This window comes from Hyperolius riggenbachi, chromosome 6 (genome assembly GCF_040937935.1).
Source record: "Hyperolius riggenbachi isolate aHypRig1 chromosome 6, aHypRig1.pri, whole genome shotgun sequence".
NCBI classification, from domain to species: Eukaryota; Metazoa; Chordata; class Amphibia; order Anura; family Hyperoliidae; genus Hyperolius; species Hyperolius riggenbachi.
The window spans coordinates 321,388,855-321,403,741 of record NC_090651.1 but is presented as its reverse complement, the minus strand read 5'-3'; the positions used below and the strand labels follow the sequence as shown (position 1 = coordinate 321,403,741).

At 48.1% G+C, this 14,887-nt stretch overlaps 1 protein-coding gene across 1 annotated transcript in view; it reads right to left on the bottom strand.

Moving 5' to 3' along the window:
* Positions 1-1,035: 1,035 nt before the first annotated feature.
* Positions 1,036-14,887, bottom strand: part of LOC137521734 (paired box protein Pax-6-like) — a 101,938-nt gene continuing 88,086 nt past the window's right edge. The window contains exons 7-8 of the mRNA XM_068241398.1: positions 13,004-13,151; positions 1,036-7,361 (exon numbers count right to left, since the gene is read on the bottom strand). Coding sequence (XP_068097499.1) covers positions 7,276-7,361; positions 13,004-13,151 — 234 coding nt within the window. The 3' untranslated portion in view covers positions 1,036-7,275. The remainder of the gene's footprint in view (positions 7,362-13,003; positions 13,152-14,887) is intronic.

The following is a 14,887-nucleotide window of genomic DNA, read 5'->3' as shown; positions in this document are numbered from 1 at the left end:
CGATTTTCAGGTGTCTGCTGCCCACATTGCGATTTTCAGGTGTCTGCTGCCCAAATTACGATTTTCAGGTGTCTGCTGCCCACATTACGATTTTCAGGTGTCTGCTGCCCACATTACGATTTTCAGGTGTCTGCTGCCCACATTACGATTTTCAGGTCACTGCTGCCCACATTGCGATTTTCAGGTGTCTGCTGCCCAAATTACGATTTTCAGGTGTCTGCTGCCCACATTACGATTTTCAGGTGTCTGCTGCCCACATTACGATTTTCATGTGACTGCTGCCCACATTACGATTTTCTGGTCACTGCTGCCCACATTGCGATTTTCAGGTGTCTGCTGCCCACATTACGATTTTCTGGTCACTGCTGCCCACATTGCGCTTTTCAGGTGTCTGCTGCCCACATTGCGATTTTCAGGTGTCTGCTGCCCACATTACGATTTTCTGGTCACTGCTGCCCACCTTGCGATTTTCAGGTGTCTGCTGCCCACATTGCGATTTTCTGGTAACTGCTGCCCACATTACGATTTTCATGTGACTGCTGCCCACATTAAAATTTTCTGGTCACTGCTGCCCACATTGCGATTTTCAGGTGTCTGCTGCCCACATTACGATTTTCAGGTGACTGCTGCCCACATTGCGATTTTCAGGTGTCTGCTGCCCACATTACAATTTTCTGGTCACTGCTGCCCACCTTGCGATTTTCTGGTGCCTGCTGCCCACATTGCGATTTTCTGGTAACTGCTGCCCACATTGCGATTTTCTGGTGTCTGCTGCACACATTGTGATTTTCAGGTGTCTGCTGCCCACATTACGATTTTCTGGTCACTGCTGCCCACATTGTGATTTTCAGGTGTCTGCTGCCCACATTGCGATTTTCTGGTGCCTGCTGCCCACATTGCGATTTTCTGGTAACTGCTGCCCACATTGTGATTTTAAGGTGTCTGCTGCCCACATTACGATTTTCTGGTCACTGCTGCCCACATTGTGATTTTCAGGTGTCTGCTGCCCACATTGCGATTTTCTGGTGTCTGCTGCCCACATTGCGATTTTCTGGTAACTGCTGCCCACATTGCGATTTTCAGGTGTCTGCTGCCCACATTACGATTTTCAGGTGTCTGCTGCCCACATTACGATTTTCTGGTCACTGCTGCCCACATTGCGATTTTCAGGTGTCTGCTGCCCAAATTACGATTTTCAGGTGTCTGCTCCCCACATTACGATTTTCTGGTCATTGCTGCCCACATTGCGATTTTTAGTTGTCTGCTGCCCACATTATGATTTTCATGTGTCTGCTGCTCACATTGCGATTTTCAGGTGTCTGCTGCCCACATTGCGATTTTCAGGTGTCTGCTGCCCACATTACGATTTTCTGGTCACTGCTGCCCACATTGTGATTTTCAGGTGTCTGCTGCCCACATTACGATTTTCTGATGACTGCTGCCCACATTGCGATTTTCAGGTGTCTGCTGCCCACATTACGATTTTCAGGTGTCTGCTGCCCACATTACGATTTTCTGGTCACTGCTGCCCACATTGCGATTTTCAGGTGTCTGCTGCCCAAATTACGATTTTCAGGTGTCTGCTGCCCACATTACGATTTTCTGGTCACTGCTGCCCACATTGCGATTTTTAGTTGTCTGCTGCCCACATTATGATTTTCACGTGTCTGCTGCCCACATTGCGATTTTCAGGTGTCTGCTGCCCACATTACGATTTTCTGGTCACTGCTGCCCACATTGCGATTTTCAGGTGTCTGCTGCCCAAATTACGATTTTCAGGTGTCTGCTGCCCACATTACGATTTTCTGGTCACTGCTGCCCACATTGCGATTTTTAGTTGTCTGCTGCCCACATTATGATTTTCATGTGTCTGCTGCCCACATTGCGATTTTCAGGTGTCTGCTGCCCACATTACGATTTTCTGGTCACTGCTGCCCACATTGTGATTTTCAGGTGTCTGCTGCCCACATTACGATTTTCTGATGACTGCTGCCCACATTGCGATTTTCAGGTCACTGCTGCCCACATTGCGATTTTTAGTTGTCTGCTGCCCACATTACGATTTTCTGGTCACTGCTGCCCACATTGTGATTTTCAGGTGTCTGCTGCCCACATTACGATTTTCTGATGACTGCTGCCCACATTGCGATTTTCAGGTGTCTGCTGCCCACATTACGATTTTCTGGTCACTGCTGCCCACATTGTGATTTTCAGGTGTCTGCTGCCCACATTACGATTTTCTGATGACTGCTGCCCATATTGCGATTTTCAGGTGTCTGCTGCCCACATTGCGATTTTCAGGTGTCTGCTGCCCACATTGCGATTTTCTGGTGACTGCTGCCCACATTACGATTTTCTGGTCACTGCTGCCCACACATTGCGATTTTCTGGTGCCTGCTGCCCACATTGTGATTTTCTGGTGACTGCTGCCCACTTTACGATTATTTTCTGGTGACTCCAGCCCACATTACGATTATTTTCTGATGACTGCTGGCTGCTGCCCACATTACGATTATTTTCTGATGGCTGCTGCCCACATTACGATTATATATATACACTGGCTGTATGCAGGGGGATCTGGCTATATACACTGGCTATATGCAGGGGGAGGCATCTGGCTGCATACAGTGGGTATATGGGTTTATACAGGGGGGGGATCTCTGGCTATATATACAGGGGATCTGACTATATACACTGGCCATATATACAAGGGGGATCTGGCGAAATACAAGGGGGAATGTACTGAACGGGGAGTTATCTGGCTATATACTATAAATGGGGATCATATGGTTACTTATCCTAACTGGGGGGGGGGCCTCATCTGGCTACCTGTGTGATAAATGGGGGTCATCTGGTCACCTATACTAAAGAGGGGTGGGGTAATTTCGTTATCCATAATAAAGGGGGGTTATCTGGCTACTTAATCACTGCCACATTATATATATTTTGGCGAAACGCTACTGCATCATGTGTATTTTGTAGGGAAACACTGCGCATTGTGTGTATTTTGTGGAGAAATGCTGTGCATCATGTGGATTTTGTGGGCAAACGCATGCGCGGTAGTGTGCGGCTTGCCAAAAGAGACCTATCAGGAATCCCCCCCTTGAAAATCCTGGATTTGCCCCTGGAGGGTGCCCGAGACTTCTTCTAGCTAGCCTAGTGCTAGCTAGAGGATTTACAGCCATTAGGCACAATTATTTTAAAAGCGGGCAAAAGGTAACAAAACCTCCTGAGCGGCGTAACAGCATGTATAATATCCATAAAGCAGTGGGCCCAATCCGATTCACTTTTTCTACTATGTTTTCTCCTATGTGAATCTTCACTTCTTATCAATAAAATGCCTTTTAAGCCACCAACAAGCAAGAAAATACTCTTGGCAGTACTTTTTGGTGCTTTTTCAATTGCAAAGTGATGAAAAGTTACTTTAAAGTGGATCCAAACCAAACATTTTTTTAATTAAAAATATTTAGTTGCACCACTCTGACACATACAAAGATAAATAAACACTCCTTCAAGCCTATAAGCATTTCACCCTTGTCTTATCATAACTAGGGTTATACAGGTGGCAGCCATTACTTCTGAGCTTAGTAGGAGGTTTTAGATCATGGGTGTGTTTGCCATCAGGTACCCTCCCTCACAGGGGCGTCGTCTATGTGAAATCTCACACAAACTGAGATCACCTTCCCTGTGACATCATCAGTAGCAGCCTGTGTTTTGTTTTTGTTTTTTATCTCCTCCGCCAGTCTGCCGGATTCTGTCCTGGCAATATATAAGGAAGGGAGAGGTTCCTCCAATAAATGCAAAATATTTTATATTTGTCATTGTGCAGCTGAAAAAAGGCTGCTATTTATTATCATAATTTAGAAAATAGATTTTATTTCTGAAATCTTGTATTTTTAATTTGGGTCCACTTTAAATAAATGAAAAATTATCTCCTAGGAGAAATCTGAGGAGATAAAAGTTAAAGAGAACCCAAGGTGGATCTTTAGGGGTGGGGGTGGGGGAGCAGATGGGACACAGAGTGATGTTCTCTGCCTAATGACATGGCTCTGTGTCCCCCCACCGCCGCTCTCTGCCCCCCCCCCCCCACCCCCCATAGCCCTCCGAGTTTAGCGACAAGATTTGTAGCTAACTCGGAGGTAAACAGATGAATTCCCTGTTTAAAACGCCTACCAGGGGCATTCCTACAGGGTGTCCTGAGCTGCCATTGGGCCGCTCTCTCCCCCTGGCCACGCCTCCTGCCGCTCCCCCGCCTCCCTGCATGCTATGAGAGACAACACAGTCTCTCAGTGCAGCGCTGTGACCCAAAGGTCACGCAAGTGAAAGTGGGCCATTGCGGCCCACAGGAGCGGCGGGGAGTGTCAGTTTTTGTGGCTACCTGATCCGTTCAGCCCTGCGGATCAGGTAGCCTAATTTTTTTTTTTTTAACTTACCTCTGGCTCTCTTTAATTGCATATGGGCCAAAGTGTGCTAAGAATAACTCTGTGGTGCCCCCTTCCTACAGGTGTCACCCTGGGCATTTGCCTATGTCTAAAAACGCCCATGCTTGTCTTCCTGCCCAAATCCTGTGACAGAAGATAGGCATTAGCATGCATTTAGTTCCATTAGGCATTTGCTAGCAATACTGACAGTCCTGTGCAGATTGTAGCACCCTCAGAATAGCACCGTTGGCTCACTTCCCCTAGGGCAGTGATCTGCAAACTTGGCACTCCAGCAATGCGTTGCGGGAGTTTGACAGCCACAGTCATGATTCATAAAGGCAAATGCATTGTGGGACTTGTAGTTCCTTAACAGCTGGAGATCCAAGTTTGCAGATCGCTGCCTAGGGTACCCACAAGGTTATGCTACTATGGAAATTAGCAGCACATGTGATGCTTCACTGAGTTTTTTCATCTTATATATTTTATCGATTGATTGATAATTAATTTATGAGGTATATGGATGAACCTTAGTTATTCTATTTGAGCATTCAGACCCCTCTAGGGCATACATGCAAAAATGGCACCGGTAAATTTGGGTGCATGGTGAAGCCGAAAAATGACTCACCCTGCTCCGGCAGTCCCAGCGGCGATAATTACTTTTCCCCTTCCAGGCTACCATGGACTCGGGTAAGACATAATTCAGCTGCCAGATGTTGCTGGTGGCCGAATTACGCTGTTTATAAAGTAATTTGGGCTCTATCTTTTGACTGGGCCCAAATGACTGTCTTTTTGCCACAATAGCCATAATTCACATTACAGGCTATGGCGGCACATGTTGTGCCTAAATTCCCCTCCACCGTTTTGTGCAGTTTTGCCTCTAGGTCATTGTACTCCAAAAGTTCTGATTTGTATTAAAACTTCAAAGAATATGAACCTTGTAATCTGCAGAACACCACAAAATGAGATTGTCATTGCTTCTTAATTATCTTAACAGGGCAGATGCAGATAACAAACTGCTGCCTGGGGTTATGGTTTAGAACACCGGTAAATTTGCATATTATCAGTCCTTCTCAGAAAAATGATACATAATTAGAACAGGAGCTAAAATTCAAGTGTGTCTGGCTCTTTATTTCTATAAGGTGTCCCTGCCAGACACGTTCTTTCCTGCTCATTTTACCCTTGGTGTCTACTAAAGGTGGCCATACAGCTATAGATGTGGCGGCCGCTCGACCAGCCAATTGGATAATTATTATTGAATCGGATAAATTCAGTGCCACCAAAAGCATGCCCGATCGACGATGCAACCAATTTCCATCTGCTGTCCCCTCTAGTGTACATGCAGCCCCCCATTGGGGGGGACAGCAGCCGGGGCCGACGAGGCAATGTCACAAGGCCAATTGCTGAAAGAACCTGCTGCGAGAGAGAGATCAGCGAGAGTGGTGGGTCTGTGCGAGTGCGGTAATTGAAATCTACGCCCCGGCAAGAATAAGCAGTCACAAACCAGGAGTAGATTTCAATAACCGCGATCCGGAAGTGGTTAACAAAGAAAAATATATATATAAATAAAACAACACAAAGGTGCATGATTTAAAATCACAAGTAGAGTTAATAAAGTCTTCCTAGGTCTTATTAGGTTTGGCAGGGAGCTCTCTCTCTCTCTCTCTCTCTCTCTCTCTCTCTCTCTCTCTCTCTCTCCTGATTGGCCTCTGGGTTCACCAATTACTGAGCACTATGCTCCCTGGGATACCTGCAGAGAAAATTCTCTTTAAAATTTCTCTGCAAAATCTGCTACAACCTGCTCCACATATCCAACATTTCCGTCACCATTTTTTCCCTTGTTTTGGTGCCACAAGAAGATCAGCTGACATGACAGACTTAGGTGTAAGGAGACAGCCACAAAGACTTTGCAGAGTCCTAATCCACCCACATATGGAAATCGAGTGTAATAATTTTACCAAGGCTACCATGGATTCTAAAACCAGATATGCTTAAATCAAACTTGCTCTAAACCTGAAAAACACTCACTGGTTTCAGAGATACAGCCTAGTGAAATCTGGTGGACGTGTGAGCGAGCTTTCCTGTTGGTCAGCCTTATGCTGGCCACTAACGGTCCAATTTCGAGCGAAAAATCGTTCGAGCGATCAGAAATTCTGATCGGACGAAAAATCGTTCACTACACCATCAACTAACCAATCATTGCTTCCTATCTATCACGACCACCAAGAAAATCCAAATTTTCATTCGACGAAAATTCATTCGGGCGACATTTTTTTCACTCGTTCATAATCGATTGGGTCCACCAATGGAGATTATTTACAACCAATCCGATCAGAATTTCTGATCGCTCGAACGATTTTTCACTAGAAATTGGACCGTTAGTGGCCAGCTTTAGTCAACCCATTATGTTCAGAAGCAATAGGGAGGCATGTTGATGAAATTTGCATATTATTTCAGTGAACTGATATCTCGAACATCTCTGGATTTACTTATCATTCTGACAGGCAGTTTTCGCTGCAGGTCACCCTGGGGGATGTGTTTTTGCACCATATGCTTAATTTAGAATGTCTACATTTGTGACAGGTGCCCTTGAGGTCAGCAAGTTAACTTCAAAAGTTCAGCTTTGCTTTTCAACTATAACAAAAAAAGATCTCTGCAGAGTTCTGGCAGTGGCAATCTGAGGTTAAGTGTTTTGTTGATATATTTCTTATTTGCAGACTGGGGAGCCGTCATTGCTGGGAGATGGTTGGGTCCTTCTGTTTCATCATCAGCAACAAAAATCCTTTGAGTCATGTTGTCCGTGCACATAACAGCATGGTGGCTCCCTCTAACTGCATCAATAAGGGCATCGTGCCCTTCACTGGAGTCTGGGCCAGTACTGGCTGAGGTCCGGGTCTCCTCCTGGCACTTGGACTGGAACGGAAACTCCTGGAGAGATCAGACCTGAATAAAGAAAGAACAGATTTAAATAATATGTTGCCATAAGAGAAAGAGCTATAAAGAGTTAATTATGGCCAAACACACTAAGGTTCTTTGAAACCAGTTTTTCATCTGGCCAGTGAGTAAGGCCTCGTTTACATCTGCTGCGCTGAGAAACGCGTGAAAGCGCGTTGTAAAAAACGCATGCGCTTGTCTGTGCGTTGCGCTTCTTAAAGACTTGTTTTGCTTACTGTAGCAGTAGCAGTTGTCAATAAAGCTTTGTTTTTCTATGTAAATGTATTTTTTTTCCAAATAGGGGTAAAAAACGCATGCGCATCTATTTATTTATTTATTGTATTTATAAAGCGCCAACATATTACGCAGCGCTGGACAATAAATAGGGATACATACAATATTTAGGGGTGACATACAGCAAAATGACAATACCTGAATACAAGAAAGATCAGATCATGCAGCACAGTATGAGTAGAAGGTAATGCTTAGTCACTGGAGGGAAGCATGGAGATTAAGCAAGTTAGGTTCGCTCATGAGGCCTAGCATGGGTTCACAGTAACGGAGGTGCATGATCAGGTTGGACACAAAAGGAGGAGGACCCTGCCCAAAGGCTTACAATCTAAAGGGAGAGGTAGGGACACGAGAGGTAGGAGACCAGAGTTCAGCTGTGGGTTTAGAGCACTTGTGAGGGGTAATAGGCCAGAGTGAAAAGGTGAGTTTTGAGGGCTTTCTTGAAGATGTTGAAGGAGGGGGCTGCCCTAATGGGTGGAGGTAGGGAGTTCCATAGTGTTGGAGCAGCTCTTGAGAAGTCCTGAAGGCGTGCATGGGACTGGGTGATGCTGGGGGCGGTTAGGCGAAGTTCATTGGAAGAGCGGAGTGAGCGGCTAGGTGTGTACCTCTGAGTAAGATCAGAAATGTAGGTTGGACAGGTTTTGTGGACAGATTTGTAGGTCCGACACAGTATCTTGAATCTGATTCTGGACTGGATAGGAAGCCAGTGGAGGGATTCAAGGAGGGGATCCGCCATGGTGGAGCGATGGGAGCAGTGGATAATTCTGGCTGCTGCATTCATGATGGACTGCAGTGGGGCTGTTCGGGTCATAGGGAGACCAGACAGCAGGGCATTGCAGTAGTCAAGGCGGGAAATTATGAGGGCATGGATGAGGAGTTTGGTGGTGGCAGAGGTCAGGAAAGGGCGAATCTTACAGATGTTACAAAGGTGGAAGTTGCAGGACTTTGTGAGGTTTTGGATGTGGGGAGTGAAGGAGAGTGCGGAGTCCAGGGTGACACCCAGACAGCGGGCTTGAGAGGTAGGGTGAATGGTAGTGTGGTTAACAGTGACATGCACATCTGGGAGGTTTATGGATGTCCGGGGTGGGAAGATCATAAATTCCGTTTTGTCTAGGTTAAGTTTCAGGAACCTAGCGGACATCCAGGAGGAGATGGCTGATAGACAGGAGGAGACCTTGTCCATGGTAGTGGTGGATATGTCAGGGGTGTGGAGGTAGATCTGGGTGTCATCTGCATACAGATGATAGTTAAAACCCATGGAGGAGATAACCTTGCCAATGGAGGATGTGTATAGGGTGAACAGTAGGGGGCCAAGGACCGAACCTTGGGGGACTCCCACCGAGAGGTGGTTGGGGGTGGATGAGGACTCATTGAAGGCGGTCGTGAAGGAGCGGTTGGAGAGGTAGGATGAAAGCCAGGACAGGGCAAGATCGTGAATGCCCATGGACTAGAGGGACTGGAGGAGTAGGGGATGATCTACTGTGTCAAAAGCTGCTGAAAGGTCAAGAAGGAGGAGAATGGAGTATTTACCTTCAGCTTTAGCTAAGGCAAGGTTATTGACCACTTTGGTGAGAGCAGTTTTGGTTGAGTGGGCAGGCCGAAATCCAGATTGCAGTGGGTCTAGCAGTGAGTTGGTATTGAGGAACTGGGTCAGGCGTTTGTGAACCAGACGCTCAAGGAGTTTTGAGGCAAAGGGAGGAGGGAGATAGGACGGTAGTTGGAGGGTAGCGAGGGGTCAAGGGAGGGTTTCTTGAGCAGGGGTAGTACAGTGGCCTGCTTGAAGTCTGAGGGGAAGGTGCCTGTGGATAGGGAGAGGTTGAACAGGGTAGTGAGGACTGGGGCCAATTCCGTGAAGTGAGGCTGGAGTAAATCAGAAGGGATGGGGTCAAGGGGGGAAGTAGTGGTATGGGAAGTCTGCAGTAGGTGGATGACTTCCTCGGTGGTAGTAGGAGTGAAGGATGTGAGGGGAGGATAGGGTGGAGGAGGAGCTGGTTGGGAGGGGGTGGGAGGTGAAGATTTGAGATTGGATATTTCCTGGTGGATGGAGACAATTTTGTTGGTGAAGTGGGTGGCTAAATCTGTGGCAGAGAGGGAGGAAACGGAGGGTTGGGGGTGGGTTTAAGCAGGGAGTTGAAAGTGAAAGAGACGCCGGGGGTTGGAAGCTTGTGCTCCGATGAGCTTGGTAAAGTATTCCTGCTTCGCATGAGCAAGGGCAGTGTGGAACTGCAGCAAGTCGGCCTTGTACTGTAGGAAATCCTGGTTAAGTCTAGTTTTCCTCCATTTCCGTTCAGTGGCGCGTGTTTCCCTCTGGAGGTTGCGAGTATGGGTAGTGCGCCAGGGCTGGGGGTTAGGGGGTCGGTTGCGGCGAAATATTGGTGGAGCAGCTTTCTCTAGGGCTGATGAGAGAGTTTGGCGATACTGAGCTGCAGCAAGATTAGGACAGGTTAGGGTGGGGAGAGTGGAGGAGAGGGCATGGAGGGGGTCAGCAAGGACGCTAGGGTTGAGCTTGCGTAGGTCTCTCTGCCATCGGCCAGGTGGGCGGGCGAGTAGTTTGGAGGTGCCTTCCGTGAGGAGGTTGAAGGTGAGAAGGTGATGGTCTGAGGGTGGAAAGGGTGCGATGTCAAGGTCTGCAATAGCGGTGGATTTAGTGACTATAAGGTCGAGAGTGTGACGTGCAGTGTGAGTGGGGGCGTTGGTGTGTTGTACTAGTCCAAGTGAGTTGGCAATGGTGAGTAGCCGGGTCACAGCGGAGTTCTGGGCTTCATCGATGGGAATATTGAAATCCCCAAGGATGATGGTGGGGAGGTCAGAGGAGAGGATGTGAATGAGCCAGGAAGCAGGGTCATCGAGAAATTGTGGGGTGGAGCCCGGAGGACGGTATAAGACCACAACAATGGCAGGGAGGGGGTGGTAGAGGCGGATGGTGTGGGCCTCCAATGATGTGAATTGTAGGGAGGTAGGTGGGGTGAGGACACGGAAGGTGCAGGATGGGGAGAGGAGCAGACCCACCCCTCCCCCGGTCCTGTTGTCTGGTCTGGGGGTGTGACTGAGGTGAAGCCCACCATAGGAGAGGGCAGCCTCTACGGCAAAGTCAGAGGGGGTGAGCCATGTCTTAGTGAGTGCGAGGATGGTGAGAGATTTGGAGAGGAAGAGGTTGTGGACTGCTGTAAGTTTATTGCTTGTACGCGCTTCTATGCACTTAAAAAGCGCACCCATTCACTTGCATGATGTGCGCTTTATACAGCTCAATGCACAGAAATGCATGCAACACTACGTTTTTGTAATGCTGCTCAGCGCAGCGCATAGATGTGAACCAGAATCAGAATCAGTTTATGCGCCGAGTACGACAAACATCGCACCCGGAATTTTTTGTGGAACACACGGCCTGGATAGTTTGTTATAACAAACAGATCGGAAAAGACAGTACAAACAGATCAAAAGACAATGCAATAGATACAATATAGTTTAGGCGGCAGAGAGATTACAAGATAACAAGCGTTTCCTAACAAGGTTACAACATGATATGATATGGGCAGCAGTGCAAGTCTAGTGTGTTTTTCGAGGGTGGTGGCTCGAGTTCAGCAAGCGGATGGCTTGGGGAAAGAAAGTATTTAGATGTCTGATGGTCTTGGTGGGGATGGATCTGTAGCGGCGACCCAATGGCAGGCGGACAAAGTAGCGACTGCCAGGGTGAGAGGGGTCGTTCCGTATTTTATTTGCTCTCGACCGCAGTCTGGAGGTGTGTAGGAGGTCCAGAGGTGGAAGGGGTGACCCAATGATTCTCTCTGCGGTATTGATAACTCTCTGAAGCTTGAGTCTGTCACTCGCGGTAGCGCCTGTGTACCAGACGACGATGGAGGAGCAAATAACTGACTCAATGGTGGCAGTATAGAATGTCGTCATCAGTTCCCGCGGCATCCCAAATTTCCTCAGCTGCCTTAGGAAGAACAACCTCTGCTGGGCCTTCTTTTGGACCTTGGAGGTGTTCTCGGCCCACTTTAAGTCCTTGGTGATGGTGACACCTTGAAAGCGGACGGTCGACTCCCTGGAGACGTTAGTGCCTTCAATGGAGACTGGGTCGAGTGTGGGAGGGCGCCTTCTGAAGTCCACTATCAGCTCAACTGTCTTTGCTGTGTTGAGTACCAGCTGGTTCTCAGCACAGCTACATTTAATTACTTGGGAAAATCAATACCTTGCAGAACGCACTGGGCAATGCGCTGTGAAAAGCGCACAGAAACGGCCCCGATGTGAGCGAGGCCTTAGTGGTGCGGTGCCCTGCTCCCATCACATCACCTCGCACCGCAATGCACAAAACGTCAATCAAATGACCCTGCAGCCGGGTGCACAGACATGGTCATATGCACCCACTCCTTGTCCAGTGATGTACTCCCTGGTGGACAGGACATATATATCATTGGGATTCTAGGGTCCCCATCATATTCCCGTTGTTCCGTGCGCTCAGTATAGAGCCACTCGTCTTCGGGAGCATTCAGGCTCCCAAAGACTTCTTAAGCGTCCTGCAGAGGAGGATTCAAACGGGGGAGACATCGCTGGAATGTCGAGACCATGAGAGACTATAGGACTCAGAGCCTCACCTCTCCATACATATCTGTTTTTTTGTTTTAGTTTAACATTATCTTTAACCACTTGGGGCCGGCCATTCAACCCCCCTCGGGACCAGAGCTGTTTGCCTGGCTCACGTCCCTCCAGTTTAGGTAGCCAGGCATAGGTACTGCCAATATAGATAGTCAGGCAAGGGTGTCCCCCGTATAAATAAGTGTCCCCAATACAGGCAGCTTTAATTACTCACCTCCCTGGGTCCTGCGATGAGCAGCTCTCCCTGCCTCCTCTCTCCCCGACATGCAGCCTCACACTGCCGCTAAGTTCCGGGTCCCGGCTTAATGACGTCATCAAGCCAGGACCCGGAACTGAATGACAGAGCGAGGATGGATGCCGGGCAGAGCAGAGGGGGAGCGACGATTGCTGGGGGAGTGTTAGTAAGGTGAATGGATCCTCTTCTTCCTTCAGCTGCCGCCGCCGTTGTGCTTCAGTGATCACTATGATCGGCGGTGATCGTAGTGATCATGTGATCAGGAGCCAATCACTATGGCTCCTGATCAGTGAGTAGAGATGTCTGCTGTCATATAACAGCTTAATATCCCCTCTCGGGTGCGCACGATCGTGTCGGGAGTGGCAGGACTTCAAGGACGTGAGTTACGTCCTATCATCAGCAGGCAGCCACACAGAGGATGTAACTCTTACATCCTTGGCCCCGAAAGGGTTAACACAGGACTCAACTCAATCAGACACTACAGTATTAATCAAGAAGGAAGCTCCTGAGCCCAAAAAAACATTCTTACCTGTAGAGCCGCCGGCGCCAGATCCCAGGTTCTGGCTATTCATGTGGCTTTGAAGCTGTGAAGATGTATAGGCGTCATAGCTGCGGACACTCACCGCGGGGCTTGGTGGTATCATACAGGAATACGATGATGTCTGGCTGGCTACCGGCTGAGATAATATAACAATAAGCCATATAATAAAGACAATGAATTTATCCACCAAGATGATAGCTCTAAAGGTACACAGTGAAAAGCAGAGTTGTGATTACATATATAAGCTGGAGGAACATGAAAGCAGTGGGGCTGATTTACTAAAGGTGGCCACACCCCATACAATGTTTTTCACATTTTTTTAAATTTTTTGAGAATTGATTGATTGTATAATTTGAAAAATATAACTGATGTATCACACACTCCACTGCCACATAACACCAACCCTTTACTCATTACACTGGCTACCCATAAAATGGAGAATCCTTTTCAAAATTGGCATGCTAAGCTTCAAATCCCTACACAACCCAGGCCCTGGATACCTGAAGGATGTGTTGCAGCTGCGTCACACCTCCCACAACCTCAGATCAATCCAATAACTTGACCACCCCCAGAGTCCAACTAAAAACCTTTGGAGCCAGAGCTTTCTGTCATGCTGTCTCTACCCTATGGAATTCCTTGCCAAACTGTAACGATGGCGGGGTCGTTTTCGTGGTCGGCGCACAAGACGCGCACTGACACAACGAAAACCCTCCACCAGCGTATGATTTTGGGAAACCCAGGCTAGGTGCTATGCACCCGCAGAGGGCAATTCCCACCGGCAGATGGCGCTGTGGAGTGCAGGCGAACACCGCTGCTGCACAGCCACAGATGCCAGATGGGAATTGTACAGAACCCGATAAACGGGGCTGAAGAGCCCTTAAAGAGAAAGAGCACAGGGACAGGATGTATGTGTGTGCACCAAACTAGCCGCCACCCAGCGACAGTGAACACACAACAGGGGAAACAAAGTGGGAACGCAATCACAAGATTGGCGATTGCCGATAGAGACACAAGACAGAGCAGGACAGCGTACAAGGGTAGCAAAGGAACAGCAAATCATACAATGAGGAGATACGGAAAATAACAAACGCTAGCTAACCGCAAACACCGCACTCATTCGCAACAGTGCACGCGGTTATGCGCGGTCTCTACGTGATAAGCACAATAGAGACAAGCACGCCTAACTAACCATTGACAGACAAACATGAAACAGAGGACGTGAACGCTTGCTTAACGGTTACCTCACCGAGCCTCCAGCAAGCGTCCGTAGCAGACAAGACAGACACACGAAAACAGGGACAAGCGAGAGATAGGATCCACAGCACTAGCGAAAAGTGGCTAGTGCGATCCCAGGAGACAGAACAGAAGGATCCACAGCGCTAGTGAAAAGTGGCTAGCGCGATCCCAGGAGACAGAACAGATGAGGTAGGCAGAAACAACCGCTGTTCCAACCTACACTCCAGACTCAATCAGAAGGATCCACAGCCACTAACGCTAGGGCTTGTGCGATCCAAACACAAGACAGACGGAACAGGCAAAACAGATAATGCAATCCTAACTGCACTAGGGAACCTGCCTAGTGCATTCCCACGAATTACACTAAGATAACTTTAACAAACGGGAATGGCTGACACTCCAGGAGTGTCCATCAGGAACAGACCATGAAAGGGAAATGTCCAGCAAAGCATTCTGGGAGCAGAATGCTTTTATAGTGCCAGTCATCAAAAGAAGGCAGGTAAGGGATTTGCATGACTAATGTATGCAAATCCCTCAGCAACACAAGCTGCACAACTGACAGAAGGTCTCCTTTCCAGAGTCCTGCAGCAAGCAAACCTAAACAATGGTCAAAAGGCTGCCTGCCTGCGCAGGCAG